The sequence below is a fragment of the Equus quagga genome, chromosome 11 (genome assembly GCF_021613505.1).
Source record: "Equus quagga isolate Etosha38 chromosome 11, UCLA_HA_Equagga_1.0, whole genome shotgun sequence".
NCBI classification, from domain to species: domain Eukaryota; kingdom Metazoa; phylum Chordata; class Mammalia; order Perissodactyla; family Equidae; genus Equus; species Equus quagga.
The window spans coordinates 94478868-94495049 of NC_060277.1; the positions used below are offsets into that span (position 1 = coordinate 94478868).

At 50.4% G+C, this 16182-nt stretch overlaps 1 protein-coding gene and 1 pseudogene across 1 annotated transcript; both read right to left on the bottom strand.

Annotated features, from left to right (window-relative positions):
- Nucleotides 1–1413: 1413 nt before the first annotated feature.
- On the bottom strand, nucleotides 1414–4206 carry GJD3 (gap junction protein delta 3). Its single transcript, XM_046676845.1, has one exon. The coding sequence runs from the start codon at nucleotides 4159–4161 to the stop codon at nucleotides 3274–3276; it is 888 nt and encodes a 295-aa protein (XP_046532801.1). The 5' UTR covers nucleotides 4162–4206; the 3' UTR covers nucleotides 1414–3273.
- Nucleotides 4207–11923: 7717 nt separating this feature from the next.
- On the bottom strand, nucleotides 11924–15376 carry LOC124247241 (kelch repeat and BTB domain-containing protein 2-like; annotated as a pseudogene).
- Nucleotides 15377–16182: the final 806 nt, after the last annotated feature.

Consider the following 16182-nt stretch of genomic DNA (forward strand, 5'->3'; position numbering starts at 1 on the left):
CGGGAATTCTTTGCTGTGAGGGGCCATCCTGTGCATTGTAAGATATTTAGCAGCATCCCTGGCCTCTATCCACTAGATGCTGGTGGCATCTTCTCCCCAGCTGTGACAACCAAATATGTCTGCAGATATTGCCAAACATCCCCTGGGGAGCAAAACTGCCCCCTCGTTGGGAACCACTGCTGTGGCGTCTGGTCACCACGGGCTGGCATGTGCTTGGCACTGCACCAGGCCCCGCCTTCACCAAGGATGGTGGCAGATACAGCCTGGGGAGGGCGGTGACCGGGTCTTGCTCAGGCCTCCGGGAGCGCAGGGCAGAGGCATCGAACCAGGCTCAGGTAGAGCTTGGAAGCCGCCCTGGAAGAGGTGCCTCTCCCCAGCTTCATCTCTAAGGGAAAGTCAGCCAGGTGGGATGCAGAGGTGATAAATAGCTTCTCGTGATTGGAAATCGCCACCATCTCTGTGTCTCAACCATTTCAGTTTTTGGTTGGATTGGTGGAAGAGGTGAGGATGTGGCGGCCGGAACAGGCTCAGGTCACGCCTGTTCAGGAGCTGGACTTGATCCTGAGGGCAATGGGAGTGAAGGACTTTAAGCCAGTGAGTGAGGTGATCAGTAATCCAGGATGAGGAGTGTGGGGGCAGGGGTGCAGAGCAGAGGCTGTGGGAGTTCTCCAGGCCATTGGTGACGGGGCTGACCCTGTGCAGCCTCTGAGGGGTGGAGAAGAGAGGAGACAGGGAGGAAATACTTAGGTGGTAAAATGGGAGGACAGGTGATTGAGGAGTGTGGAAGGCAGGCAGAGGACAGGCTACAGCAACAGTGGGTAGAGGTGACCTGTGTGGATGGGGACATCAGCAACTGAAAAGAGAACTAAGGAAGTTGAGGTTGTGTTTGAGGTGCTGCTGACATGCCTCCTCCTCCATCCCTTGCTCCACTCAGGCCACACTGGCCTCCAACACCTCTGGCTTATTCCTGCCTCAGGGCCTTTGCACTTGCCATTCCCTCCACCTGGAATGCTCTTCCTGGAGACAACTTCATGGTTACATTCTGTTCCAGTGTCATCCCTCAAGGATGTCATTCTCCCCTTACTCTTATGGCTTCCTGGCAGTACATTCTACATTTATTGTTGGCCCTCCCCACCAGAATGTAAGCGCCATGAAGTCAGGTTTTGCTCACCACTGTAGCCCAACATCTGGATCTGCTCTGTTCAATACAGCAGCCACTAACTACGTGTGGTGACTGAGTCTTAGAAACATGGCTGGCCCAAACTGAGATGTGCTCCAAGGGTAAAATATATACCAGATTCCAAAGACTTAGTACCAAACAAAGAATGTAAAATATCTCCTTAATATTTTCAAATAATATATTGAAATTATATTTTGGATAGGTTGGGTTAAAGAAAATATATTAAAATTAATTTCACCTGTTTCCTTTTACTTTTTAACGTGGCTAATGGAAAACTTGAAATTACATGTGGCTCATGTCCTGTTTCTCCCGAACAGTGCTGATCTCGAACACTGCCTGGCGCAAAGCACGTGTTCAACAAATACTCGTTGAAGGAATATATCTGGAAAACAGCTGGACCTCCACATCTGAGTTTGCGTGGAGGGGTCCAGAATTCAGTGACTTGAGAGTGGCAAGCGTCAGGGAAAGCATCTGTTTTCTTCCCAAATGAGACCAAAAGGCAGGTAGTTGGGTGTCAGCCAGGGGAGGGTGGGGCTGCAAAGAGGAGGCTGCTCCCGGCGAAGGAACAGGATGTTCAAACACTGGGAAGCAGAATCAGGCACCAGGCTTGGGAGAAACAGAAAATTCGGTGTCATCTGGAGCAGAGAAACCATGGGGAAGTCAATCTGACGGGGCTGGAGGCCTGAGAGGCAGGGCCAGATGGACGTCAGGAGCCTCGTTCAGGTGCTGGGCTTACCCAAAGGGCAGAGCAGCCCCAATGGCCTAAGCAGGGGGGCTATTGAGAAAGACCCCTCGGCCGCCCTGTGGAGTACAGGCAGAGGAGCGGCAGAAGAGGAGCGCAGGAACAGAGAGGGAAGGGCCAGGGACACAGGAAAAATCAGGCCGAGTGAGTCACTGGCAATCTGCTCAGCAGGGGGGACGGAGCCCCAGGGGAGCAGTCAGATGGTGGCCCCTGGAGTTGTCGCTTAGGCTCTGGAAGATCTTATGGAGAGTGGCCCCATTGGGCAGTGAGGGAGGAAGACAGATGGGGATAGAGGAGAGACAGGAGGGGGACAAGAGGCAGCCATGTAGACAGCTCTCTGTATTCCCCCAGGAGGGAAATGGGTGGTGGCTGCAGGATATGCGGGGCCAGGAGCACGTTTGGGGGGACGTTTCTTCTGAGGATGGAAGGGACTCAAGCATGTTTATAAACTGTGGGGACCAGTAGCAGGGTGAGGAGGGTGAAGCTAGAAGAGAAGAGTCCTGCCCTCTAGCCCCACCCCCGCTCCCCACTCTACCTCGGTGAAAGGGCAGCTCGCCTCCCAGCTCAGGCCGCAAGGTCCAGAGTGTGGAGGTGCCCACAAGCCCTACCAGGCTGTGGCCTGCCCCCCTCTTCCTGTGTGGGCTCCATCAGGAGGGGAGACCTTCCTGTGATGCACCCCCCAGGTAGGGAGGGAGGCACTGTGGCTGCTGCTGGCACTGGATCCTGGCCACCCACACAGGGCATATCAGAGATCACACACACACACAGCTCGCACAGGGCGTACACATGCATGTACATACTCGGGACGCACGCGGGGTATACATATGCACACACAAAACCCACACAGGATGTACAGGTGTGCACACACAGAGAGCTCACCTGGAATGTGTATGTTCGTACACACATGCACACAAACGGCTCACACAAGTTTTACATGTGCACGCGCGCACACAGCTCACACCGCATTTGTGTACATGTGCACACATGCACGGAGAGCCCACACAGAGACTAGTCTCACGGTTGTTTTCGTCCCCAGTAAAACAACCAGGTCACCATCTGAACCTCCTCCACCTTGCACTCTGTCTGCCCTCCTTTCACCCACTTTCTCCCAGCCCCCTGGCCTCCTTCCTTTCCACCTGGGTCAGGGCATCAAGGACCTGCCTTAGTTCATCCTCTGACCCGGCCCGGCTGGGATGCCACCCTGCAGGCCATCCCCGCTGCGTGTCTCCTGCTCAGCAGGGTCCTGCGAGCAGTTCTTGCGGAAGCCACCTCTTGCTTCTGCGGTGAGGGCCGGGGGCGGCGGGGTCTGACGGCCTCTGATCTCACTCTCCGCCCGAGGAGGTGGCCGCTTCTAGATGGCCAGGTCCTGGCGGACAATGGCCAGGGATGCCTTGCTGCGGCCGCTGCCGCCCTCGCTGTCGCCGGCCCGGTGCGCATAGGCGGGTGGGGCGTAGGGATCGGGGCCCGGGCGCCGGGAGGGCAGGTTCGGCGGCGGCGGCGGCGGCAGCGGCGGCGGGAGCAGCTTCTGCGCCACCTCGTGCGCGCGGTTGCAGCGGTTGTCGCGCTCGGCCGCCTGGCGAGAGCCCCTGGCGCACGGACGGCCCTTCCAGAGCAGGTGGCCCAGCTCGGCCACGCTGAGCAGCGCCGAGAGCAGCCCCACGGCGAAGTAGAAGACCACGAAGACGGTCTTCTCGGTGGGCCGGCTCACGAAGCAGTCCACGATGTGCGGGCACGGCGGGCCGGCGCACGCGAAGCGGGGGGCCACGCGGAAGCCGTAGAACAGCGTCTGGCCGCCCAGGAAGGCCAGCTCGGCCGCCAGGCGCAGCACCACGCTCAGCAGGTAGCAGCAGCGCGCGCGGCGGGCGCGCAGGGCGGAGGGCGCGCACGGGCCCTGGGGGCGCCCCCGGGGCGTGGCGTCGGCGCCACCCGGCTCCTTGCTGGTCTCGTGCATAGAGTAGATGAGGAACAGCACCGGGGGCGCCGAGAGCAGCAGGATGTGGAAGACCCAGAAGCGGTAGTGGGAGACGGGGAAGGCGCGGTCGTAGCAGATCTGGCGACAGCCCGGCTGCCGCGTGTTGCACACGAACTCCTCCTGCTCGTCCGCGAACACGGCCTCGCCCACCGTGGCCAGCACCAGGATGCGGAAGATCAGCATGACCACCAGCCACAGGCGGCCCACGAGCGGCACCTGCGACTGCAAGGCGTCCAGCAGCGAGCCGAGGAACGCCCACTCCCCCATGGCGCTGTGGACGCAGGGCTGGAGTCAGAGGCCGGGGCAGATCAGGGACCCCCACCCCTGCATCCCCGTCGGGATGTAGTCCATTAGACCTCTTCTAACTTCGGGGTGAGTCAGGGGGGGCAGCTAGACCTGGGTTGAGGCGGGATTTTGTGGGAACAAATGAGTTAGCAAACGGGGCGGGTGCGGGAGGGGTTCTGTGATTCTCAACTATGGGCGCCCTTCTCCTTGGGGCCAATGGGTGCTGGGGAGGAGCTCCACCCTGCTGCTCTAGCCAGACACCCATGGGCCTGCGTGGTTGGGTCCTGTGCTCCTCCAGAGTCCGGATTTGTAGACAGGGAACGTGGAGATCAGCAGGGCCAGCCCCTGACCGCATTTGTAGAAGCAGAAAGCCAGTGGTGCCCTTATGTGCTCAGGGATGCTCCATGGGCAAGAACGGTGGCTCGAACCCGGGACTCCAGACCCAATTTGGTACCCCTGGGAGAGGTGGGAGCCACCAGACCCAGAGGGATCCCTCCTTCTTTCTCCGCCCACCATTTCTACTGCCCTTTTTACTGCAGTGGACTCCTCACAGAATTGGGGGGCCTGACACAAAGGGAGCCCCAATTTCCATAACTCTATCAGGATCTTTTGTCCTAGGTGTCCCCAAACACTCGGACCCCAGGGTGTTGGGAATGCGGGCCTAGCCCTCTCCCATCTCCTTCTGGTGCCTCTCTGCTTCCTCCCACATTTCCTCAGAGCCTCCCCCAACACACACACACACACACACACACACACACTTGGGTCCCTTGGGGCCCTGAGGCCCCCAGATCCTCACCAGCCCCACTCACCCTGTGGCTGGAGCTGGGGTGTTAGAGCTGAGCGAGGGACCTTGAGAGATGCCTAGGACCTGTTCCTCCTGGTCCCTCTTTCATTTTCCCTTTCGCATTTGGCTGGGATGGATGACAGGACAGGATGGCTGAGAGGGGCTAGCTCTCCCCCTTCTCTTAAAGGGACAGCGTGACCCTGTTGTCTGACTCCACCCTTGGGAACAGGCACAGGGCACACCCCTTGCTGGGCTCTGCTAGTCCTCCCTTTCCGTCTCTCACCCACCCCTACCCCCACCTCACTCCCATCCCATGGTGTGTCTCCATCTAGAAATGGGGGAGGGGGGTCAACCAGAGCTGCACCCCTTATTGAGGGAACCAGGGGACTCATGGAAACCTGTCCCTCCAAACTGAAAGGCCTCAATCCGCTATTGACTGTCCCCTTTGAAGGCCGTCTTCAGAGCTGGAGGGAGGATTGGTGCTGGTGTTGGGGGCACTGGTATTTTGAGAGGCAGCAAACACCTAATGGATCTGGTTCCAGCTCTGCCACCCCTGACCTTGGACAAGTCCCTGAGCTTCTCTGGGCCAGAGTCTCCTGGCTTGTCAACTGAGGAGGCTGGGCCAGCTGACCCCGTGTCTCCTTCAGCTCTCTGTTCTCATGCTAAGGTCCCAACCATGTTACAGAGAACAAGCAAACTCGTGCCCGGGAAAAACCCACATGGAAAAACATGCAGCTAACCAGAGGGGTTAACAGCTTTTGCTTCCTTCCTGCTTTTCCGTAATGTCCAGATTTACTATAATGAGCATGGTTTTTATAATAGAGAGAAAGGCTTCTCTTCCCCCATAAGGCTCTGAATTGAGTCACTTCCTACTGCTTTAGGTGGCAGGAGAAGTTGTCCCTTAGAGGAGGAGAGTTAGGAGGATGGACAGTGACCTGAGCGGCCAGGGAGGGGACACTTGCAGGTTGAGATGTTTTATTTGTCCCCTCTGCCTTTCTGGGAGTCTGCCCAGCCCACACACCATCCCCCTCCCTCACCTGGCCACCTGTGCTGGGCCCAGCCCTGTGCTGAGCCCATGGCATGAATTAGCTCATTTAATTCTCTTGACAACCCTGGCAGGAGGGAAGCTGAGACTCAGAGGATCTAAGCCACTCTCCCACAGTCAGGCAGCAAGTAAATGGCAGGTCCCGGCCTCATCCCTGGCTTGACTGGTCCAGAGCCCATGCTCTTAAACCCGTCATGGAACTGTCCCCACTTCAGCCTGGCTGGGCTTCCCAGGTGGTATCCCAGGGCCTGACAGTCCCCAGGGTTTAATGTGGGGCTGGTGGGCACAGGCACTGGAGGTGGGCTGTGCCTCGCCAGGACTCGCCTCCTTTGTTATGTTTCATCTCCCCTTCAGCCATGGGGGCCTGTATGGTTTTCCACGTGCTGATGGAGATCCCCTGGCCTGATTTCAGGAAGAGGTGGAAAATGTGTCCTTAACCCGTGCTGGCTCAGGGGCTCAGCCCAGCCTGGAAAAACCCTAGGTTAATGCTTGGGCGTGCCGGGGAACCCTACCCACCCTGGTGCACAGTTCCCTTGGGAGTGGGCCTGGGTGGGGAGATACTGCCTGGACGAAGTCCAAAGGAACGCATGTGTTGGGGCCCCACATTCCAAAACAGGATGTGGGGTGGGGGGCACTGCCGACCTCCCCATCCCTGACTTCCGCCTGCTCCTGCCAAAGCTGTTCCCAGACCCCCAACCCCTGCCCCCAGCTGTGGGGGCTCAGGGACACACCTCATCTCCCCTGACTGTCCAGGAATGGTCCCTGCCCTGTCCCCATGGCCCCTGCTGGGTCAGGCCACTGACCCAGCCTGGAAAAACCCCATCAGACCCATCTGCCTGTGGGGAGTGCAAAATGGCAGAGGCAGTGGGCGAGGATGGGGCGGGAGGTGGAGAACGCATGGTCACCCTGCACTGTCCCCAGCCCCTGATATCACAGGGCCAGACACAAGAGACTCTACAATCTCTGGGGCCCATCCTCCTCAGATAGCGCCGTCCAGCCTGGGAGCAGGTGTCGCTGATGCTGCCCAGAGCTGGTGGTGTGTGGTCCCATTCTTGGCCGTACTTGAGATCTGGGCTGGGCTCAGAGGCCTGTCCTGCCCTGGTCACATTCAGTCTCTGTGCCAGACACCCCAGCCTGGCCCATCGGGCTGTGGAGCCCCTTCTTGCGCCTGTTGCACAGATGCACACAGGCATCACATTCATGTTTGTACCCGTAGGTTAATACCAACGACATCGTCAACACACGGCTGTATTTTCTCTCTCCTGCGCCCTCTAACATTTCTAAAAGTCTTGACATAAATGTGGCCTTTTCGTGAGGCCTTCCCTAGCAGCCCTAAGTGGAATTTAACCCCTACTTCCTATCCCCTTTCTCAGCCTTATTTCCTTTGCACTGATCACTATGTAACATCATTTATATTTATCTTATTTTCCTGTGTAGCGTGTGTCTCCTCCATTAGCCTGTAAGCTCCCTGAGGGCAGGCACTTTTGGTGCTGTGTTCACTGTCCTGTCCCCGCCTAGAGCAGTTCCTGGCTTGTAGTAGATGCTCAGTAAACATTTGTGGGGTGGATGAATGAGTGAAGGGGGGAGGGTTGTGGAGGGTGCAGATCCTCTCTGCCCCAAGGTGATGAGATCTCTGGTGGGTCCCATGCCTCAGTTGCTCCCTCTGATCTCCTCTAGGGCTTGTGATCACTTAAGTGGCCAATCTGGACTGAGATCAATAATCAGAATGTCTGGTCCTGGGTAGAAATGAAAACTCCGGAATGGGTTAATGGTGAAATCTCCTGCCCCCAGCTCGGCCTGAGTGGGAGGGTCGGGGGTGGGCGGCGGTGGGCCTGGTTGGTTCTCCTTGTTGCTTCTCCTAGTCCCCCGCCTTGCCACACAGTACCTGACCCTTCAAACTCTTCCCCAGGCCTGAAAACCCTCCAAACTAGATGACCTTTGGTTCACTGGCCACCCAGCTCCTCTCCCCTCTCCCCTGGCCTTCAACCTCTGCGGTTTTGTCACCACTGGAACCTGCTTCCCTGTCAGGCCTTACCTCCTCCTTCAGCTCCGTGATTATTTAAGATTAGTTTTGGCTGTAACAGCACAAATATTAAACAGTGGCTTAAACAAGAGAAGCTTGTTTCTTTCTCACATAAAAGGTGGAGAGCAGTGGGCCGTTCAGCGCTGGTGGGGCAGCTGTGTGCTCCAGAGTCCTCAGCGGGGCAGGTTCCTTCCTGGGTGTGGCCCTCCTCCTCCGTGATCCACAGAGTCATTCGGACTCCAGGCAGCAGAGGGAGAAAGGGATGAAGGTGGGAGAAATAGGTGCAAGGACATCCATCTCTTATAAAAATCCCAGGATGCTGCCACGTGACTGACCTGTTCACATATCATTGGCCAGGATGACCCTCCACAAGGAAGGCTGGGAAATGTAGTCTTTATTCTACGTGGCCTTGCACCCAAGACAGGAGAATTCAGCCCTTGCTCTCACAGATCTGCATCTGGCTTTGGTCTTTCATGCTGAGATGGAGAGTCAGAGAGTTCTCCCCAAGTCTGCTCCCACCAGCCACTTCGGCACAACTTCTCCCTCAAGAAGCCTCCCCAGTCTAGTCACCCTGTCCCCAGGTCCTTCCAAACCACTGCATCTCTGGGTCTTCTTTCATGCCCTCTGCCTAGCCCCATCCCCTCTTTCTCGTCCTTGGGCAGAAGAGTCATTACTGCCAGCTGGAGGTCCCCACCTGGTCTCTTTTCCCCATCTCACCCATTTCTAGGTTGTCTATAGAGATCTTTGCTCAGTAGGACAATAACTGGGCCTGAAAGTGGCTGGGCTCTGCAGGCAGCCTCATCTGAGTGACCAGAGGGCTTGGGAGTCCCTCCCTTCTTTTCCTTGAAAGCCCAGAGTGAACTCGTAGATGAGAGAAACTGCTTTGGGATTGGGGGTGAGAGGAAGGGTAAGGGTTTGAGTTAGTTATCAAGAGGCAGCTTTCAAAGTCCCTTTCTCCCTCCATGCAGCTCTGAATGGCCTACGTTTGTGAGGCCGAGAGGTACAAGCAACCACGATCACTGCCTGCAGCCTGGGGCCCTTTTCTCTCCATAACCCCAGGGGCTGAAGTGGGATCAGGTTAACTCAAGATCAGTTGATGGGCAGATCAACGTAACTCCCTCCCTAAAAGTAACACTCCTGGGTCCAAGGGCTGCCCTTGGCCAGGCCCTGGAAAGTTGTGGAAAGTTACTAGAGGCAGAAGACAGTCACCTGTGGATTGGGCTGCCTTTCCTCCAGCCAAAATAACATTTACTGGAATATCTTTTTGCACTTACCAGGATGTATTGGGGCCACCTTGAGGCCAGTGAAGATACTGTCTTACTCCAAAGAAACAAATCTGACTTGAGAAAGTACTAAGAGAAAATGTAAGGGGGAGTAGTGTACACTGATACAACTGCTTTGAAGAAGTTTGGCGGTTTCTTATAAAGGTAAACACATACTTAACAAATGACCCAACGATTCCACTTCTAGGTATTTACCCAAGAGAAATAAAAAAATATGTCTATAAAAAAGACTTGCAGCGCCGGCCCCGTGGCTGAGTGGTTAAGTTCGTGTGCTCTGCTACGGTGGCCCAGGGTTTTGCTGGTTTGGATCCTGGGCGCAGACATGGCACCGCTCATCAGGCCACGTTGAGGCGTCATCCCACATGCCACAACTAGAAGGTCCCACAACTAAAATATACAACTATGTACTGGGGGGATTTGGGGAGAAAAAGCAGAAAGAAAGAAAATAAAAAGATTGGCAACAGTTGTTAGCTGACGTGCCAATCTTTAAAAAAAAAAAAAAGACTTGCACTCTGACGTTCATAACAGCTTTATTTACAATAGGCCCAACTGGAAACAACCCACGTGTCCATCAACAGGTGAATGGATGAATAAACAAATCTATGCAATGGAATAATACTCAGCAATTAAAAAAAGAAGGAACAATTGATACGTGCAACAACATGGATAATTTTCAGAAAAATTATGCCAAATGAAAGAAGCCGGACGCAGAAGCATACATTTGTATGATTCCATTTATATGAAGTTCTAGAATAGGTAAAACTAACCTGTAATGGTAGAAATCAGATTAGTGTTTGTCTGGGGTTGAAGAGACACATAAGAAGTTTTTGAGCTGATGGAAATGTGTTACATCTTGATTATGATGGTGGCTTATGCGGGAGTACACACTTGTCAAAAGTCATCAATCTGTACACTTAGAGCGGGTGCATTTTATGTATCTAAATTATACCTCAATAAAATTGATTTAAAAAGAAAAAAGCAATGTTGGTCTGTACTGAAATTCTTTTGAGGAGGTCATGAAAGAGAGTAAGACTTCCTCTAAGTCATTGTTACACATCTCTCTCTCTCCAGCTCTCTGGGGAAACTTCTTTCCTCTTCCTCTTCCTTCACCCTCTTGTTCCCCCACACTCCACTCTGCTCATCTCTCCTTATCATTCTTTATGAAGTGGAGTAATTTGGCTTGCTTCTATCCATTTGAGTTTGATGCTTTTGTACACAAAATCAATATCCTTGGGTTTGAATTTATATTCAATTAAGACTTTAAATGAAAAAAACTGGGGCTGGCCCGGTGGTGCAGCAGTTAAGTTCGCACGTTCCGCATCTCAGCTGCCAGGGTTCGCCGGTTCGGATCTCGGGTGTGGACATGGCACCGCTTGGTAAGCCATGCTGTGGTAGGCGTCCCACATAGAAAGTAGAGGAAGACGGGCACGGATGTTAGCTCAGGGCCAGTCTTCCTCAGCAAAAAGAGGAGGACTAGCAGTAGTTAGCTCAGGGCTGATCTTCCTCAAAAAAAAAAAAACTTTTTCCTTTTATACCTTCAACTATACCTTTTGTTGTTCTATTATACATTTAATAATTTGAGTATCAAAATAATAATCACTTTCACTTGTTCTTTAATTAATATTCAATTATCTCATAATTTTGAGAAGTTTAATTTGTCTAAGCAATGAGCACTAATTACAATCCTGATTAATTAAATTTCCAAACGTTTCCAGTGCCTAATGGGACTGACTGACAACTCTAACAAGTAATATCTTCATATTTATTAAAACAATTCCTGTAAACCTAATAAACCAAATGTACAAATGTAGCAGTTCAAGTTCAATTTTACAGTAGTGTTTACAAATTTATTTGGATTTCTTAAAACTTTTAAATTAAAATCACATGTAAAGATAAATTATACATTTAAATAGAAATTGCAAGGCTAACCTGTCGGTTAAATTCTCTTAAACTTTAGGGACATTCAAAATATGTAATACAAACACATCATCCTGAATGATTATGAAACATTTCTAAATTTAACACAAAATTATAAATACTTTGGGTTCAATTAGTTCATCATTTCTGTCTTTCTATCTTTCCCTTCAGGGTTGTGGAGTCCTCTACCCAACTAACAGTTTAATCCCGTCAGGTGGACTGAGAATTTCTAAATGAAAAACATCAAGACAGATTAAGGGTTAGAAATTCAAGACTGAGGTTTGGGACCAGGTTGACTCTTTTCTTGTGGTTGACCCCCTCTGCTTTGTCGACAGAGTGCCCGAGCTCACCCCTCTCAGTAGGAATTTGTTTTATAATTCAATATGTGTGAATCTTTGCTCAAGATTAGGTGTAGGGTAAGTCTTTTGACGAGACTACTGCCTGGGGGATGATGTACGTTTCCCGTTGCTTCGCCTGGGGAGTGTGGTATGCCATTCTGTCTCATTATTGATCGCTTAGTTAATGTGGTGTCTGTTAGAGCTCTCCATCATATAGGTAACTTTTTTGCTTTGGAATTTATTAAAGGTATGTTTATGTTCTCACTTTTCGCCTTTTCATGCTTGTTGCTTCATGTCTCTTGTTTAGCAAAGACAGTTACAAAGCACATAATCCGGGTATGCACTGCCTGAGTTCTACAGCCAAACAGTTGGTAATGCAACCATTTCTCCATCCAGTTCAAACTCCTCTGTTCCATCCGGCAAGAAAAGATACATAAATGGTTTCCATGGAGATTCTTCAAGGCAGGATCAAGAGTTTCCCTATGGTGCATTGAAAATCTCTCCCCAGTAACCACAGTATATGTTCTGGTCAATTCCACATCATACTGGTAGGTGACATCTTTAGTTCTCTCTCTTAAGTGGGTTTCTTGCATAAAAACACAGAATCTGAGATTACAACAGCTCTAACATGGGGGGGGGGGGCGGGTCAGAGCATCACTCAGCAGGAATATTGGCCATTTCCCACATTTATTCACATTGTGATTTTCCACAAGTACTGAAGAACCATCTACTGTGTCAGAAGAAAGTTTTATGCACTATACAAAATATTATTACCAAAAGCTGCAACCCGAGTTAAAGGCCCTGCTAGTCTGCCTCATGGCCACTGTTCCAGACCTTGGAAAGTGACTCTACTAGAAGGTATGATCACATGACTGCACTGTGGACCATGACTGCTGAGCACAAGAAAACGGGCTCACCCTTGTCTGCGCACACTCCTCAGTGTCCTACCTTTCAGCAGGCCTCTGGTTAAGTTCTCTCCCTACACTCTCTCCTCCAGATTATAGTTGTAGTCTTCACAGCAAACCAAAGATGTGGCTTTATGTGGACAAAAAGCATCAGGGTCTTTGGGAATCTTGCTGTGATTGGACCAGTAAAAGTAATTCCAGATTTGAAGGTAGCTTGATGTTGGCTTGTTTTCACTGATTCCTTTATGTGTTTTTCAGAGCAAATTGACCGCCTGCTCTAGAGATGTCATTATCAAGACTTACAACTGTCCAACCTTACGCAAATCAGCTGGTGGGCTGTATAGCTTGTGAACTTTTTGTATCTGGGGTTGTACGAACAGAAAAGTAAAGGCTGCAAGGCTCTTTGGAAGATGCTTTGATGGAAATCATCATCTTCTCTTTCGTCATCTCAAGAGCATCCACTTTGATATGGCTGAGAAATATTGTGAAGGTGATTCTGGGTTGAGCTCTAGCCACAGCTCAGCAGCTTTGCAAACTGTCCCTTCATTTTCCACAGGTAAGTGGTCACTACTGAAAACACTTATCAATCAGTAGGTTGGGTGGCAGCAGCATGAAAGCTTTCTGGTGGTACCCAGAAGTGAAATTGTGCCCACCAATCTTTTGGCACTTTAATTCCTCACAATCTGCAAAACTCAACAATTCTCTGCATTGATTATTTTTTAATTATATGTTTTTGACATTGTTGCAACACGTCTACTTACACAAAGCACATTGTTTCATAAAACTGTTATACAGTGCTGTCATTTATTGCCAAGTTACTGTGTGTGCCTAAGTTTCTCTTGTCTATTAGGCAGTGTAGTGACACCAACATTCCCTAGGTGTGAGCGTGTCTGCTATCACTAGTTCACTCACAGCGTGGCCTGAAATAAGAACTACACATTGCAAGAACCACCTTATGACGAGGGACTTCAACGCCTTCAACAGCAAACACTATGCCAGTGAGGAACTGCTCTTTATTAAAGAGTTTTAGCTGTTCCAGCAGACACAGCATATTCAAGATCAGTCTCTTCTTGTTGTGATGGACATGACTGTATTCTGTTAATTTCTGTAGAATCAGATTGGAAAAGTCGGTCTTTTTTTTTTTTGAGGAAGATTAGCCCTGAGCTAACTACTGCCAATCCTCCTCTTTTTGCTGAGGAAGACTGGCTCTGAGCTAACATCTATGCCCATCTTCCTCTACTTTATATGTGGGACGCCTACCACAGCACGGCTTTGGCCAAGCAGTACCATGTCTGCACCTGGGATCTGAACCGGAGAACCCCGGGCCGACAAGAAGCGGGAATGTGCGAACTTAACTGCTGCACCACCGGGCCGACCCCACAAGTCGGTCTTTCTAACGAAAGAGGATCAAGTGAATGATTCCTGAGTAAAGTAAGGAGGAGCTCCATGTGGTCTCATCTGCAGCTCAGAACCGAGGCTGGCAGATCCACTACCCTAGGTCATCCTGGGTTCTTTAGGTACCAACATGGACTTTGGAGTTTGTATTAGTCAGAGTCCTCCAGAAAAACAGAGCCAATAGGATATATATGGATATATATATATAAGAAGAGATTTATTATAGGAATTGGCTCACATAATTATGGAGGCTGAGAAATACCACCATCTGCAGTCTGCAAGCTGGAGAGAAAGCTGGTGGTGCAACTCAGTCTAAGTCTGAAGGTCTGAGAACCAGGGGAGTCATTGATATAAATCTGAGTTCCCAGGCCTGAGAACCAGGAGCGCCCATGTTGGAGGGCAGGAGATAGATGTTTCAGCTTAGAGAAAGGGAATTTGCCCTTCCTCTCCATTTTTGTTCCATTCAGGTCCTCAACAGATTGGACGATACCCACGTGCAGTGGGGAGGGTGAGCTTCTTTACTCAGTCTACTGATTCAAATGCTAGTCTCTTCCGGAGACACCCTCACAGGCACATTTAGAAATCATACTTTACCAGTTATCTGGGCATCCCTTGGCCCAGGGGAGTTGACACACAATTAACCATCATAGTTTTTCAACACATTCTGAAGACATCCTGTTCAGATTTGCAATCGTACAGCACAAGTGAAAAACACCTGAGACTGATTCCTGGAGTGGTACCAGTTCAGCATGATATTAGAACTGGAACCCATATATTACTTTTATAACCAGAAAAAAATTATAGTTATTTTCATTTTGAAAAACATGTAACATTTACTACTTTTGTAAACTATAGGAAAATGCAAAGAAGAAAACAAAAATCACCCAAATCTTATCATCCTGAGAAAAGCAGCTAGCACTTTGTTGCAATTTGCCATAGGTCTTTCAATGCACATAGCATTCGTTCTCAAATTTTAGTGTGCGTCAGCATTAACCAGAGCGCTTGTTAAAACAAGTGCTTTAGGTCAGTAGTTTTTGGGTGGGCCGGATAATCCGAATTTCTAACAAGCCCTCAGGTCATGGTAATATTGCTGGTCCAGAGACCACACATCAAGATGAACTGGCATGTAGTTACACCTTTGCTATTCCAAGTAAGGTCTCCAACCACCAGCATTGACATCACTTGGGAACTGCTTAATACAATCTCAGGCCCCCCTCAGACCTATTGAATCAGAATCTGCATTTTAACAAGATCCTGAAGGGATTTGTAGGCACAAGTTTGAGAAGCACTAGTTTATATTCGAGCCTCATACTGTCTAAAAGACAGTTTTTCCTTCCTACTCTATTGTGGTATAATTTACACACAATAAAATGCACCTTTATTATAATTCAATGTGTTTTGACAAATTATACGGGATAGTTTTGTATCTTTTTCCCCCTCTACCCAACATGAGGACTTTCCTGTGCTATTTGGGGAAAACATTACTTCTAATGGCTGTGTAATACATGGTAAGTAAGGATGTACCAGTTTAACTAATTCTTCTATTTTAGGACATTTCTGCTGTTCCCTTCAATGAACACTTTTGGACACAAGCTTTTTGTTTTTCAGTCTTTAGGATACTTTTCCAAAAGTGGAATTACGAAGGAAAAGGACACAGGGCAGGCAAGAACAGACGTCCATTACTCTAGAAGAAAAGTTAACGAATTAAAAAATTTTCTGTGGGTTTCAGAAAAAATGTCCAGAATTCACTTAAAAAAATTCCATTGCAGGGCCTGGCTCTGTGGCCAAGTGGTTAAGTTCATGTGCTCCACTGAGGCGGCCCAGGGTTTGCATCCTGGGCGTGGACATGGCACTGCTCGTCAGGCCACGTTGAGGCGGTGTCCCACATCCCACAACTGGAAGGACCTGCAACTAAGATATACAACTATGTACGGGGGGGGGGGGGGGGGGGGGGGTTTGGGAAGGTAAAACAGGAAAAAAAAAAAAAAGATTGGCAACAGTTGTTAGCTCAGGTGCCAATTTAAAAAAAAAAAAAATTCCATTGCAGCAAGAACAGTGGGGTGCAATGTACCTTAAAAAACAAAAAGGTGGGGCTGGCCCCAGCCAAGTGGTTAAGTTTGCACGCTCCACTTTGGCAGACCAGGGTTTCGCTGGTTCAGATCCTGGGCACGGACTTGGCACTGCTCATCAGACATGGCACTGCTCATCAAGCCACGCTGAGGCAGCATCCCACATGCCACAACTAGAAGGACCCACAACTAAAAATATACAACTGTGTACCAGGGCAGTTTGGGGAGAAAAAGGAAAAATAAA

What these genes read in the sequence shown, in the direction of transcription:
- GJD3 (XM_046676845.1), bottom strand. Translation starts at nt 4,161, where the DNA reads ATGGGGGAGTGGGCGTTCCTCGGCTCGCTGCTGGACGCCTTGCAGTCG.